This window comes from Hypanus sabinus, chromosome 3 (assembly GCF_030144855.1).
Source record: "Hypanus sabinus isolate sHypSab1 chromosome 3, sHypSab1.hap1, whole genome shotgun sequence".
NCBI lineage: Eukaryota > Metazoa > Chordata > Chondrichthyes > Myliobatiformes > Dasyatidae > Hypanus > Hypanus sabinus.
The window spans coordinates 141,510,319-141,526,679 of NC_082708.1; the positions used below are offsets into that span (position 1 = coordinate 141,510,319).

Sequence of the window (16,361 nt, forward strand, 5' to 3'; positions counted from 1 at the left end):
TGCCTCTAGCATGCCCAATCCCTTAATAATCTTATATGTTTCAATCAGATCTCTTCTCATCCTTCTAAATTCCAGAGTATACAAGCCCAGTCGCTCCAATCTTTCAACATATGACTGTCCCGCCATCCCAGGAATTAATCTCGAGAACCTATGCTGCACCCCCTCAATAGCAAGAATGTCCTTCCTCAAATTTGGAGACCAAACTGTGCATAATACTCCAGGTGTGGTCTCACTAGGGCCCTGTACAACTGCAAAAGTTGCTCCTATACTCAACTCCCCTTGTTATGAAGGCCAATAGGCCATTAGCTTTCTTCACTGCCTGCTGTACGTGCATGCTTACTTTCAGTGACTGATGAATAAGGACACCTAGATCTCATTGTACTTCCCCTTTTCCTAACTAGAAACCATTCAGATAGTAATCTGCCTTCCTGTTCTTGCAACCAAAGTGGATAACCTCACATTTATCCACATTAAAATGCATCTGCCCACTCACCCAACCTGTCCGAGTCACCCTGCATTCTCCTAACATCCTCCTCATATTTCACACTACTACCCAGCTTTGTGTCACGTGCAAATTTGCTAATGTTACTTTTAATCCCTTCATCTAAATCATTAATGTATATTGTAAATCGCTGCGGTCCCAGCACTGAGCCTTGTGGTACCCCACCAGTCACTGCCTGCCATTCTGAAAAGGGCCCGTTAATCCCTACTCTTTGTTTCCTGTCTGCCAACCAATTTTCTATCCATGTCAGTACGCTACCATGTGCTCTAATTTTGCCCACTAATCTCCTATACGGGACCTTATCAAAGGCTTTCTGAAAGTCAGCTTCTAAGAGGGTGAACCTGGTTTCAAGACGTACATCCCCCTGACCCTCTCACTTCCTTTCACCATAACCCTTTCCTTCCACTTTTCAGGAAGCACATCTCCTTCTGTGCCAGAATTTACAAGCGGGCAGCACCAGCACCACTGTGACTAAGCTCAGTGCTGACAGCAAAGACAAAGGCACCCCATCTAGAACATGGCAGAGACACCACTTCAGATAGAGTCTTCACACACTGTAGAGGCTAACTGAGAGGCAGGACCTCGGATAAGGAGTGTTAACAGGCACTAGCCAACAGTAGCCAGGGCAGAAGTAACCCTTCTCCCTGGAAAGCAATGCAAAGTCACACGCTATTTTTCTGCTGAGGATCCAGATTAGGGTCAATGGGCAACTCATAAAATAAGGCTGATGACAATGTACAATGTGATGCTTTGCATATTGACAGGCCAACCTGAAAGCATGCATAGAATCCATGGACCAAAGTTCCATTCCTTTTCCATGGAGCTTGATACAGAGCCTGGTGATCACTCCTTCCAACATCAAAGTGGTGGTCAGTTCTCTTTCAATTCACTTGGAGACAGCATGTGATGGTCAACACATCAGCTTCCATTGCATGTCTATGTATGTCGATCAGAGATGCTTCCGGATGCTCTGTAAATTCCACACCCCATTTTCAACTGCACCCAGACCCATCTGCCCCAAAAGATTAAAATTCAGTCCAAGAGAAACAAAAGTTCAAATGGAAAACGAGCAAAAGAGAATAACCAAAAGGAAAAAAAAACAATAGACTCCAGTCAAAGGAAAACTCAGCCTATCTACAGACATAGCCCACTGCAGGTTTAATGACTAGAGTCATTAGCACTAACCCCAGAGTCCTGAAAGAGGTTGCTGAAGAGATAAAGGATGCAGTGGTGATGGTTGTTCAAGAATCACTTAATTCTGGCGTGGTCCAGGAGAACTCCACTCTTTAAGGGAGGAAGACAAAGGAAAGGAAATTATAGGCCAGTTAGCCTAAGCTCAGTGGCCGGGAAAGTGTTGGAGACCATTATTACAGATGAGGTACTTGGAGACTAATGATAAAATAAGTCAAAGCCAACATGGTTTCTGTTAAGGGAAATCTTGCTTGACAAATCTGTTGGAATTTTTTTAAAGAAGTAACAAGCAGGGTGGACAAAGGAGAAGTAGTGGATGTTATTTACTTAAATTTTCAGAAGGCACTTGATAAGGTGCCTCACATGAGGCTGCTTAACTAGATAAAATCCTATGTTGTTACGACATACTGGCATAGACAGAGGAATGGCTGACAGGCGGAACGCAGTGAGAGGGAATAAAGGGGCCTTTTCTGTTTGGCTGCCGGTGACTAGTGGTGTTCCACAGGGATCAATATTGGGACCACTACTTTTCACATTGTTTGTCAATGATTTAGACAGTAGAATTGATGGCTTTGTTGCAAAGTTTACAGATGATACGAAGATAGGTGGAGGGGTAGCTAGTGCTGAGGAAGCAATGCGATTACAGCAGGACCTAGACAAGTTGGAAGAATGGACAAAAATGTGGCAGGTGGAATACACTGTTGGGAAATGTATGATACTGCATTTCGGTAAAAGGAACAATAGTGCAGACTATTATCTAAATGGGGAGAAAATTCAAACATCGGCGGTGCAAAGGGACTTAGGAATCCTCGTGCAAGACTCCCAGAAGGTTAATTTACAGGCTGAGTCTGTGGCAAAGAAGGCAAATGCAATGTTGGCATTTATTTCAAGGGGAATAGAATATAAAAGCAGGGAGATAATGCTGAAGCTTTATAAGACAAGAGTCAGGCTGCACTTGGAGTATTGTCAGCAGTTTTGGGCCCCTTATCTCAGAAAGGATGTGTTGTCATTGGAGAGAGTTCAGAGGAGGTTGATTCTGGCAGTGAAGGGGTTAACACAAGAGGCGCATCTGCCAGCTTTGGGCCTGTACTCACTGGAATTTAGAAGAATGTGTGGAGATCTCATTCAAACCTACCAAATGCTGAAAGGACTAGATAAGGTGGATATGAAGAGTATAGGTCCTATGGTGGGAGCATCCCAGACTAAAGGGCACAGCTTGAAATTCAGGGGCAACCTTTTGGAACAGAGGATTTTTTTTAGTCAAAGAATGGTGAATCTGTGAAGTGCTCTGCTACAGACTGTGGCAGAGGCCAAGTTTGTGGGTATATTTAAAGTGGAATTTGATAGCTTCCTGATTGGTTGGGGCATTAAGTGAGAGGGCAGGTGTATGGGGTTGAACAGGATCCAGGATCAGCCATGATGAAATGGTGAAGCAGACTCAATGGGCTGAATGGCCTAATTCTGCTCCTATGGCTTATGGACTATTGATACAGGGTATTATAACAAACTAGATAAGACGTGGGGAGGGTGGAAAAGTCAAGCAGTAGAGAAGTATAATTATTTGGGTCATTATATTTATTTTGCCATGTAAGTTGTGTATAATATATGTTAACTTAAGATTGTGTTACTTTATGTTTGTCATGCATATAATGTACTACTGTGCTGTTTCTGGTGTCAAAAGATAACCTTCATGATATATATACCCAATATATGTTTATCTGTGAGAACAGACATGAACTTGAGAGGTCAACTACTCAAGTGATAGAGAACCCTTTCATGGCGGCTTATTTATTCTGTTTTATATACCGAAGGAGTTCACTAAAATTGTGTTGGTAGCTACATATATCCCCCTCCCCGAGCTAATGCCAGTGAGGCACTGCATGAGCGCCATCAGTGACTTTCAAACCAAACACCCTGATGGTATCTTCATTGTCGCTGGTGATTTTAACCACGTAACCTTCAAAACAATTCTGTCTAAATTCCACAGGCATGTTGGTTTTTCTTACCAGAAGTGAAAACACACTAGACCTCGTTTAAACTAACTTATCAGGTGCATATAAACCAGTTTCCCAATCCTTTATTGGGCTCTCAGATCACTAATCTGTTGTGCTAATTCCAGATACAAACCACTGATTAAAGGGGCCAAACCAGCTCTAAAGGTGGTGAAAACCTGGCCTGAGGGGGCAATCTCAGCATTGTAGGACTGCTTTGAAAACACAAAGTGGAGAATGTTCAGGGAGGCTGCCACCAATGGCAACCATGTTAACATTGAGGAATGTGTGACTGCTGTGACCAGCTTCACAGAGAAGTGTACTGAGGATGTTACCAACACGAAACACATCCCTATGAGGGCAAATCAGAAGCCATGTCTTACTGCAGAGGTCCAGGCACGGCTGAGGAATCATGATAATGCCCTTAGATGGGGGATGTGAAGGCACTTAGGGAAGCAAGAACTGTGCTTTCCATGAAACAGGAGCAAACTCAGAGAATATACAACCATTTCTGTGATACCAGAGACAGGAGGTGCTTGTGGCAGGGAATTTAGAGGATTTCAGACCACAAGTCTGCCCTGTGCATCAGTGAACAGAACGCCTCTCTCCCCAACAAGCTCATTCTCTTTTACACCTCGTGTGACACACAATGTGCTGGCAAGGAAGGCCCCCCCTCCCCCGGGGGAGCAGACAGTCCATCCGAAGCAAAGATGAGGAAGACCCTGGTCAAGATCAACACACGCAAAGCTGTAGGTCCTGATAACATACTAGGTTGGTTCTGAAAGAATGTGCAGCCCAGCTATCTGAGGTTCTGACAGATACGTTCAACATCTCTCTGGAACAGTCCACTGCATCTTCGGTAGTCATGGCGGTAACCGTCATTCCAGTGCCTAAGAACGTGACGGTAACCTGTCTAAATGACTATTGTCCAGTGGCATTAACATCAGCCACTATGAAATGTTTTGACTGGCTGGTCATAGAGAACATTCAAGTCTTTCTCCCGGATACATGGGACATTTATTGCTCAAATTGATCCACTGAAAAAGCCACAGCCTCTGCCCTCCACTTAGTCCTGCCCCACCTGGAAAGTGGTCTCAGTAACTGGATCCTGCACCTCTTAACAGTAAGGCCACAGTCAATCTGCATGGGCAGCAACATCCCTAGTTCCATTACACTGAGCACTAGTGCTCCCCAGGGCCATGTCCTCAGCCCACTGCTGATGCACGATTGTGTTCAGGATTCAGCTCAAACTGTGTCATCAAGTGTGCCTTTGACACAACAGTGGATAGCTTCATCAACAACACCGATGAGTCGGAGTACAGAGAGGAAGTGGAGCAGCTGGTGGATTGGTGTGAGAACAGCAACCTCAGTCTGAACATGCAGAAGACAAAGGAAATGACTGTGGACTTTAGGAAGGTGCAGAGAATCATCCCCCTCTGCACATACTGAGAGAGTTATGTGCACCAAGTTCCTGGCAGTTCACATCACAAACAGCCTCATCTGGTCCCTCAATATCACCTCTGAATAAGGCAACACTGCAGCACCTCAACTTCCTGAGGAGATTGAGGGAAGTGAGGCTCCACCACCATCATTCCCCTCCCCATTTTAACTGAATTTTACAGGAGCACCATTGAGAGCATCCTGACAAGCTACATCTCCATCTGGTATGGGAGCAGCAGAGCATCAGACCGGAAGTCCCCACAAAGAACTGCAAGGAGGGCTGAGAGAATCATAGGGGTCTCCCTACCATCCATCGGGGATATTTATCAGGAACGCAGCGCCCTTAGTGTTATTAAGGATCCAACCCATTAAACCAGCATCCTCTTTGACTTTCTCCCATCAGGCAGGAGACTCCGATGCATAAGAACAAGAACGGTCAGGATGGGAAACAGTTTCTTCCCTCAGGCCATTAGGCTTCTGAATGCCCTGCCGCGTCGCATCCAAATGTCATTGGATAATTTGTACTGTACCCTATGATATTTAACTTAAGCAAGTGATTTTGTTTACCTATGCGTAGTTCATTTGTAAATTTAATTCTTATTTTCCTAAGCTACTGTGTGTTATATGTGTGTTTGTGTACGACTGTGCTTTGTAAGGTTTTTTTTTTGACACAAGAACAGAATATGTTCATTGTGTGAAAATGTATGAATTCCCAAGATACAAACCTATTTGATGTATATACAGCATCAATAGTTATTGTTATTATCAGAATGATTTTGTTACCAGTGCAGTTTGGTAGGAATTCTTTATCGAGTACAGCTTGGCATTCAATACCATCATTCCCTCAAAACTAATCGATAAGATCTTAGACTTTGGCCTCGATACCTCCTGGCGCAAATGGATCCTCGATTCCTCACCTATAGATCCCATTCAGTTCAGATTGGCAACAACATTTCCTCCACAATCTCCATCAGCACTGGTGCAGTACAAGTCTGTGTTCAGAGCCTCCAGCTCTACTCACTTTACACTTACGACTAAGCCCAGCTCCAACGCCATATTTACATTTGCTGACACTGTCCAGATCAAAGGTAGTGATGCATCTGGATACAGAAGGGAGATTGAAAATCTGGCTGGGTGGCCCCTAACAACAACCTCTTACTCAATGTCATCAAGGCCAAAGAACTGATTTCTGAAGTCAGGAGGAGGAAACTAAAGGTCCATGAGCCAATTCTCATCGGAGGATCAGGTCAGCAACTTTAAACTCCTCAGTGTTATTATTCCAGAGAATCTGCCTTGGGCCCAGCATGTAAGTGCAATTACAAAGAAAGCATGGCAGTGCCTCTTCTTCCTGAGGAGTTTGCGAAGAATCCAAATGACATGTAAAACTTTGACAAACTTCTATAAATATGTAGTGGAGAGTATATTGACTGGCTGCATCACAGCCTGTATGGCAGCATCAATGCTCTTGAATGGAACATCCTATGAAAAGCAGTGGATACGGCCCAGTCTATCACAGGTACAGTCCTCCCAACCATTGAGCACATCCTCATGAAATGCTGTGGCAACAGAGCAGCATCTATCAATAGGGACCCCCAAACACCCAGAACATGATCTCTCCTCATTGCTGCCATCAGAAAGTCAGGACTCAAAGCACCGGATTTAGGTGCAGTTATTACCTCTCAATCATCAGGCTCTTGAACCAAAGGAGATACATTCGGCCCTCCTTATCCGCAGGGGATTGGTTCCAGAACCTCTCGCGGATACCAAAATTCGCGGATACTCAAGTCCTTTATTCAACCTGACTCATACAGTGGACCTTAGGACCCAGCGGAACCCCAGATCTTATTTAACCTGTCTGAGTGCGGTAGAAATTAAGACCTGGCGGTAAAGATCTGAATCTGCAGTGTTTCTGTTCACGAAAATAATCACGAACACGATTGAAAATAAAGTGGAAATAATAAAGCGATCGGAAAGAGGTGAAACGCCATCGGTCATTGGAAAAGTGTTAGGTTACGTCGGTCAATGATCGGAACAATTTTAAAGGATAAAGTGAGAAAGGCTCTGCCCCGATGAAAGCTACAGTTATTACTAAGCAACTAAGCAACGCAGTGGTTTAATTATTGGGTTTTGGGTTTTTGATCCTCCACATCAACCCAGCATGGTGAAGAGCACACTCAGGAGTGGCCTGTCACTAGATTGAATAAGGGAACTTCCGTTCCCAAGCCCGCCGCTGAAACATACGTTCTTAAGTGTTTTATATGCATAGAAAGGTAAAATATATACACTATACACTAAGGCAAACGTTTGACTAACTGACACTAAATAATACCAGATGTACCTGTTCCGTCTTACTTAGTAAGAGAACTTCCGATTCTTTTTTATTCCGATGCACGATAACCCACACACATCCTCCCGTATACTTAAAATCATCTCTAGATTACTTATAATACCTAATACAATGTAAATACTAAGTAAAATGGTTGTTATACTGCATTGTTTAGGCAATAATGACAAGAAAAAAAGTCTGTACATGCTCAAACAACAAGTGCTGGAAGAGCGCTTCTGGGTTTTCGCAATTCGCGGTTGGTTGAATTCGCGCATACAGAACCGCGGATAAGGAGGGCCGACTGTACTTAATTCAACTTCACTTGCCCCATCATTGAAATGTTCCCACAACCTATGGACTCAATTTCACAGACTCTTCAGCTCATGCTCTTGATATTATTGCATATTTATTTCTAATTATTTCCCTTTTTTACATACTTTGACTGTCTTCTGCACTCTGGTTGAATGCTCTAGTTAGGTAGTCTTTCATTGATTCTGTTATGGTTATTATTCTATAGATTTAATGAGTATTTAGAGTATTATGTCTTAGTGAATCCAAAGTTCAAAGTAAACTTATTATCAAAGTACACATGTGTCACTGGATGCAACCCTGAAATTCGCACCACCGGATTGAGGAACAGTCATTACATCTCAATCATCAGGCTCTTGAACCAAAAGGGATAACTTCACTCAACTTCACTAGCCCCATCATTGAAACGTTCCCACAACCAATGGACCCACTTCCAAGGAATCCTTATTTCATGTTCTCGATATTTATTGCTTATTTATTTATTATTTCTTTTTGTATTTGCACAGCTTGTTGTCTCTTGCACACTGTCTCAACGCCCAAGTTGGTTCCATCTTTCACTGATTCTATTATGGTTACTGTTCTATTATAGATTTATTGAGCATACCCACAAGAAAATGAATCTCAGGGTTGCATCCGGTGACACGTGTACTTTGATAATAAATTTACTGTGAACTTTGAATTCACTAAGACATATTACCCTGAAGAGTATTGTATTAAGAGGAATAGACAGAGTGGACAGCCAGCACCTCTTCCCCAGGGCAACACTGCTCAGTACAAGAGGACATGGCTTTAACGTAAGGGGAGGGAAGTTCAAGGGGGATATTAGAGGAAGGTTTTTCACTCAGAGAGTGGTTGTTGCGTGGAATGTACTGCCTGAGTCAGTGGTGGAGGCAGATACACCAGTGAAGTTTAAGAGACTACTAGACAGGTATATGGAGGAATTTAAGGTGGGGGGTTATATGGGAGGGAGGATTTAAGGGTCGGCATAACATTGTGGGCCGAAGGGCATGTACTGGGCTGTACTATTCGATGTTCTATGTTCTAAATACACAATTATCAGATAATTATGTTAACGCTGAGATAAAGGGAGGGGATAAGCAGAAGAAAGATTTCATGGTTCCCAATAAACCTCTAATTTAGATGTGAAATCTGCAGTGCACTCAAACCAAAGCTTCGCAACCGTCAAACTTAAAAATGGCCGAGTTAACATAGAAAAGACGTGATCTTAAAGTGATATAAAAGTACTGCCAGCTCACTTGTACCAAAATTTATCTCCCAGATGTAACCCCTTCAAACATAGATTTGCTGACAAGAATGTAAGAGTAGAAGCTTCAGTCGTATCACTCTGTCACTATGACTGATCCTATGTCTCAGATCGATTTCCCTGACAATTTCCCTCATTTATCTCTGAATAAATTCTCATCTACAAATCTAGCGATGACAGCTTTGAATATATACACTGGCTACTAGCCACAGCCTGTCACCCTGCTCAAGAGGGGGATCCCAATACTTTATCTGCATCACCAACCCCTCATCCTGACATTCTGCCTCTAATTTCCAGATCTCCAGCTGGAGAAACCAACTTTTTCATGTCAATCTTACAAAACTCTCTCAGAATATTTGATATTTCAAGGAGGTCATCTCTCATTCTTCTCACCTTTAACCTGGGTAGACCAATCTTACTTCATTTCTCTTCAGAGGAATCCCTTACTACTGAAATCATATTGTACTCTCGCCAGACAAGCATATTCTTCTTTCAGTATGGTGACCAAAGCTACACATTGCACTCATATACAAAGGGCATGCATAACAGATCTTGGAGTGTTTATTAAGGATAATAACATCAAAAACAATAGAAATAAGAACATAAGAACATAACATAAGAGATAGGAGCAGGAGTAGGCCAATCGGCCCCTCAAGGCTGCTCCGCCATTCAACAAGATCATGGCTGATCCAATCTTAACTCTAGTTATCACCAAATCCCCCAAGGCAACAGTGCCAACCAACGGGGCACCATGCCGCCCATTTTATTTTATTATTCATCCCGCCCAAACCCATGTGATCACCCGGGGAAAAAAAAAAGTTGCATTGCGTGGTGTATCTTATTCTCAGAATCTTAAAATTAGTTCCAAAAATCATAACTCACCCATGTCATGTTGCTGTGCCGTTCTCCACTTCCAACGTTGGAGGGCGTCAACATTCCAGGTTCCTGTGAGCGAGCGCTCTTCTATAGATACCACTGTTCCCAACGGTTTCAGCAAATCCTGACAAGTTCCGTTTGAAAAGAGAACTTAGGCTTTATTAGGTCTGGGTAGGCCCAGTGTTTCTGCCTGCTCTTGCCCACTGAACCAATGTCCACGTACCTTGGCTCTATTTTGTCCTCCTCGATTCAGTTCCTTCCTACCTACATCCATGAGATTTCACATGCTCCCTGGCACTTTTCTCAGTTCCTCTGTCTCAGTCACATCTGTTTTCAGGATGAGGCTTTCCATTCTAGGACATCTAAGATGTCCCTTCTTCATTCTCCCCCTCCCCCACCTTCATTCTCTTCCTTCTTCCCCCTTTCCTTCCAAACTTGGAACATCATTCATCTGCATTTCGATGCAATTACATCTGCAGCACCTTATATCACACTGTCATGGACTTCACAATAGCAGTTTGCACAGAGCTATCATTATCTTCAGTCAATTAAAATCTATTTCATAGTTTGTGTTTTTATAAATCATTTTCTTTTGGCATAATATTTTTAAAAATTTTAACTTTTCTTAAATTACTTTGAATAGTTGTGAGCGAGAATCTTCACCAGCTGTTAAGTCATTCTGCTAGCTTAGCTATTCACTTGCATTTGGCGAAGCTGTGCGCTGTGGTGGGCTACACTGATCACACAGTGGCTGGTGTCCCACATGAAAGAGCAAAGTCCAGAGAACAGGTAACCAACCATTTCAGGGCAGCGGAAGGTCTCACAGTGAGTAGAATGACAGGGAAGGGAAAAATATGACATAGGAAAGCTTAACAGGTAGAAAAGTCTTTGGCGAGGAGGCTGAGGGAGGACACTACACCAGGCATAATTGGAGAGGGTGAAGACATGACCGCTAAGCTGATTCAGTGTGCTACGTGCATGATGTGGGAGGTCAGGGACACTGATGGTGCCCCCATCTGCTACAGCTGTGGAAAGTGTGTCCAGATTCAGCTTCTGAAGGAGCATGTTGCAGCACTGAAGAAAGAACTGGATGACCTCAGGTTTATCCATGGAAACGAGAGTTTTCTGTACAGGACCTACAGTGAGGTCATTACACTGAGGATACTGGAAGAGAGAAAGGGGGCGATGATGAGGAAGGAAAGGATGCTTGATGTACAGGAGACCCAGGGGATGTACCTCTCGTAAACAGGTTCACCCTCTTGGAAGCTGTCAGGACAGAAGGTACTGCCAGTCTGAGAGGCGGACAGGTCTGCAAGCTGAAAATTGGTGCAGAAGCAGAGCCGAGGAGTCAGACATCAGGAAGAGCTGTGGTAGTAGGGGACGCCATAGTAAGAGGTAAAGAAAGTGGTTTCTGCGGCAACAGGCAAAATTTAAGGATGGTGTGTTGCCTCCCTGGTGCTAGGATCCAGGACATCACGGACCGATTGCAGGGAATCCTCATGGGTGAAGGTGAACAGCCGGAAGTGGTAGTGCATGTTGGCACAAATGACATCGGGAAGAAGAGGAAGGACATTCTGCAGCAGGACTTCAGAGAACTGGGAAGAAGGCTGAAAAGCAGGACTTCCAGGGTGGTTATCTCTGGTTTGCTTCCAGTTCTTCGTGCTGGAGAGGGCAGGGACAGGGAGATAATGGATCTGAATGTGTGGCTGAGGAACTGGTGCAGGAAGCAAGGATTTACATTCTTGGACCACTGGGATCTGTTTTGGGGTAGGGATGAATTGTACAAAAGGGACGGGTTGCACCTTAATAGGCGGGGGACCAGCATTCTGGCAGACAGGTTTGCCACTGCAACACAGATGTGTTCAAACTAAGTAGTGGGGGGGGAGGGTATGAACTGGAAATATAAGGATGGAGTTAAAGGGAAAGTGAAAATAAGAAAAGTTAAAAAGGACAACAGAATCAATGGAGTAGAAAGCTCAAGAAGAGATCATACAGTATGGCCAAGTGAAATAGGAATTGATATGAAAGGAGAGGGGAGTAACAAATTAAAAGTATTATATATGAATGCACGAAGTATAAGGAATAAAGTAGATGAGCTTGAGGTTCAGTTGGAAATTGGCAAGTACGATGTTGTGGGAATAGCAGAGACATAGCTTCAAGCGGACAAGGCCTGGGAAATGAATATTCAAGAATATACATCTTATCGAAAGGACAGACTGATTGGCAGAGGAGGTGGGGTGGCTCTGTTGGTGAGGAATGATATTCAGTCCCTTGCGAGGGGGGGACATAGAATCTGGGGATGTAGAGTCGGTATGGATAGAACTGAGAAATTCTAAGGGTAGAAAGACCCTAATGGGAGTTATCTACAGGCCCCCAAACAGCAGTCTGGATGTAGGGTGTAAGTTGAGTGTAGAGTTAAAAGTGGCATGTCGCAAAGGTAATGATACAGTTGTCATGGGGGATTTCAACATGCAGGTAGACTGGGAGAATCAGAATGGTACTGGACCCCAAGAAAGGGAGTTTGTGGAGTGCCTCAGAGATGGATTCTTAGAACAGCTTGTACTGGAGCCTACCAGGGAGAAGGCAATTCTAGATTTAGTGTTGTGCAATGAACCAGATTTGATCAGGGACCTCGAGGTAAAGGAATCATTAGGAGGTAGTGACCATAATATGATATGTTTTAACCTACAATTTGAGAAGGAGAAGGGAAAATCGGATGTGTCAGTATTACAGTTGAACAAAGGGAACTATGGAGCTATGAGGGAGGAGCTGGCTAAAGTTCAATGGAACAATACCCTAGCAGGGGAGACAGGGAATGGCAGGTATTTCTGGGAATAATGCAGAAGGTGCAGGATCGGTTCATTCCAAAGAGGAAGAAAGATCCTAAGGGGAGTAAGGGGCGGCCGTGGCTGACGAGGGAAGTAAAGGGCAGTATAAAAATAAAAGAGAAGTATAATATAGCAAAGATGAGCAGGAAACAGAAGGACTAGGAAGCTTTTAAAGTGCAACAGAAGATAACAAAAAAGGCAATACGCCAAGAAAAAATGAGGTACAAAGGTAAACTAGCCAAGAATATAAAGGAGGATAGTAAAAGCTTCTTTAGGTATGTGAAAACCAAAAAATAGTTAAGACCAAAATTGGGCCACTGAAGACAGAAACGGGTGAATTTATTATGGGGAACAAGGAAATGGCAGACAAGTTGAACAGGTACTTTGGATCTGTCTTCACTAAGGATGTAATAGTGGCTAAAGGAACTAGGGTAAAGGATGAACTGAAGGAAATTTATATTAGGCAAGAAACGGTGTTGGATAGACTGTTGAGTCTGAAGGCTGATAAGTCCCCAGGACCTGATGGTCTGCATCCCAAGGTACTTAAAGAGGTGGCTCTAGAAATCATGGACGCATTGGTTATCATTTTCCAATGTTCTATAGATTCAGGAACAGTTCCTGCTGATTAGAGGGTGGCTATTATTGTCCTACTTTTCAAGAAAGGAGGGAGAGAGAAAACAGGGAATTATAGACCGGTTAGCCTGACGTCAGTGCTGGGAAAGATGCTGGAGTCAATTATAAAAGAGGGAATTACGACAGATTTGGATAGCAGTAGAAGGATCAGTCCGAGTCAGCATGGATTTATGAAGGGAAAATCATGCTTGACTAATCTTCTGGAGTTTTTTGAGGATGTAACTATGAAAATGGACAAGGGAGAGCCAGTGAATGTAGCAGTGATAGCGGGGTCAAGGGATATGGGGAGAGGGCAGGAACGGGGTACTGATTGTGTATGATCAGCCATGATCACAAGTGAATGTGATTCTGGACTTCCAGAAAGCTTTTGATAAAGTCCCACACAGGAGATTAGTGGGCAAAATTAGGGCACATGGTATTGGGGGCAGAGTACTGACATGGATTGAAAATTGGCTGGCTGACAGGAAACAAAGATTAGCGATTAACGGGTCCCTTTTGGAATGGCAGGCTGTGACCAGTGGGGTACCGCAATGTTCGGTGCTGGGACCATAGCTGTTTACAATATACATTAATGATTTAGATGAAGGGATTAAAAGTAACATTAGCAAATTTGCTGATGACACAAAGCTGGGTGGCAGTGTGAAATGTCAGGAGGATGTTATGAGAATGCAGGGTGAATTGGACAGGTTGGGTGAGTGGGCAAATGTATGGCAGATGCAATTTAATGTGGATAAATGTGAGGTTATCCACTTTGGTGGTAAGAACAGGAAGGCAGATTACTATCTAAATGGAGTCAAGTCAGGAATAGGCGAAGTACAACAAGATCTAGATGTTCTTGTACATCAGTCAATGAAAGCAAGCATGCAGGTACAGCAGGCAATGAAGAAAGCTAATGGCATGCTGGCCTTTATAACAAGAGGAATTGTGTATAGGAGTAAAGAGGTTCTTCTGCAGCTGAACAGGGCCCTGGTGAGACCTCACCTGGAGTATCGTGTGCAGTTTTGGTCTCCAAATTTGAGGAAGGACATTCTTGCTATTGAGGGAGTGCAGCGTAGGTTCACAAGGTTAATTCCCGGAATAGCTGGACTGTCATATGTTGAAAGATTGGAGCCACTGGGCTTGTATACACAGGAATTTAGAAGGATGAGAGGGGATCTGATTGAAACATATAAGATTATTAAGGGATTGGACATGCTGGAGGCAGAAAGCATGTTCCTGCTGATGGGTGAGTACAGAACTACAGTTTAAGAATAAGGGGCAGGCCATTTTGAACAGAGATGCGGAAAATCTTTTTCACTCAGAGAGTGGTGGATATGTGGAATGCTCTGCCCCAGAAGGCAGTGGAGGCCAAGTCTCTGGATGCATTCAAGAGAGAGTTAGATAGAGCTCTTAAAGATAGTGGAGTCAAGGGATATAGGGAGAGGGCAGGAACGGGATACTGATTGTGTATGATCAGCCATGATCACAGTGAATGGTGGTGCTGGCTAGAAGGGCCGAATGGCCTACTTCTGCACCTACTGTCTATTGTCTATTAAAAGGAAGTGGTAAGCCTAAGGATAAAGATACTTAATCATTATTAATTTCCTTTATGTGTGGCTGCAATGTACAACACCGACTACTTTGACTGGATATCCTTATGAGTGTGAGGAACAATGCAACAAGACCATGTTACAGGCTCAGAGAGCGTTTAATTAATTAATTAATGTATTTAGAGATACAGCATAACAACAGGCTCTTCTGGCCCAACAAGCCCATGCCATCCAATTATACCCATCTGGCCAAGTAACCTACGAATCTGCCCGTCATTTTGGAACGTGGGAGGAAACCGGAGCACCACGAGGAAACTCACGCAGTCACGGATAGAATGTACAAACTCCTAACAGACAGTGGTGGGAAATAGTAAATGAATTGGGCATGAGCATGTTTACAGAGGTGCACAGGAAGAGAAGTAAAATGCAAAAAAGGAGGGGAGAAAGAGAATAAGTGAAAAGGAAAATACAAGGTGTGCTCATACTCGAGCACTGAGAGAGTAAAAACAGGCTTAAATGTCTGGGACACCATCTTTTGAAAGTTTCTACACCTTACGTGAGACATTGTTATTGTCTGCATTTCATGTAATACTGTTACAAATAAAAATGATAACAGACCTTCAAATTGACTGTCACAGGTTGGGATAGCACACGGTCTTCTCCCACCTCATATAAATGCAGAATTCTCAGCAGAACCCGGCTTAAGTCTGGTTTAGACCGTTTACCTTGAAAGGCAGAAAGCTACATCAGTGATTCCAAATTAGCGATTTAAAATAGATACAATTTCAAAAAAAAATCAAATTGTATGCAAGATTTTATGAAACACAGTCGAAGCCTTTCATGAAGTCCAGAATTGATTGATCTACCATAAGAAACAAAAACATCAAAGACCTACATTAGTCCAGTACAAAAGACCGTGGAAATAGATATAAAAGGACTATTAAGTTCGCTGCTATTTTATTTAGCCACCACATTCTGAAAGAACATATTTGGTTTGGGGGTGCATAGGAAATGATAAATAAGAGGATGATTTTGTTGTTTCTCAACCTGCTCAGCAGAAGCTGAAGTTTGCAGATACAGTACCTTGTAAAAGTATTCAGCCCCCAACCCTTTGTTCACATAAATGAGTATTACAATGAGGGATCTTGATCATTTTAACTGAGAATTTTTATTTGTGAATCACGTACTCTTTTTTTCACAGTACAGCCCAAATACACTGGGGAAATTATAAAAAGGGGAAAACTAAAAAATTCAAAAACTGAAACGTCAGCAGTTCAAAAGTCTTCAGCCCCCTTTGCTCAGTACTTAGTTGAACCACCTCTTGCAGCTATTACAGCTAGTTGTCAGCTTTGCACAATGTGATGAAGCAAGATTTGTCCATTCCTCCTTGAAAAATTTCTGAAGCTGTGCCAGTTGGAGAGTGGCAGTGGACATCATTCTTGAGGTCTTGCCAGAGATGCTCGATCAAGTTA

The 16,361-nt window shown here is 43.2% G+C and overlaps 1 protein-coding gene across 1 annotated transcript in view; it reads right to left on the minus strand.

Moving 5' to 3' along the window:
- Positions 1–16,361, minus strand: part of man2b2 (mannosidase, alpha, class 2B, member 2) — a 146,929-nt gene that overhangs the window by 70,136 nt on the left and 60,432 nt on the right. The window contains exons 17-18 of the mRNA XM_059965249.1: positions 15,508–15,614; positions 9,906–10,023 (exon numbers count right to left, since the gene is read on the minus strand). Of these exons, the coding sequence (XP_059821232.1) occupies positions 9,906–10,023; positions 15,508–15,614 (225 nt within the window). The remainder of the gene's footprint in view (positions 1–9,905; positions 10,024–15,507; positions 15,615–16,361) is intronic.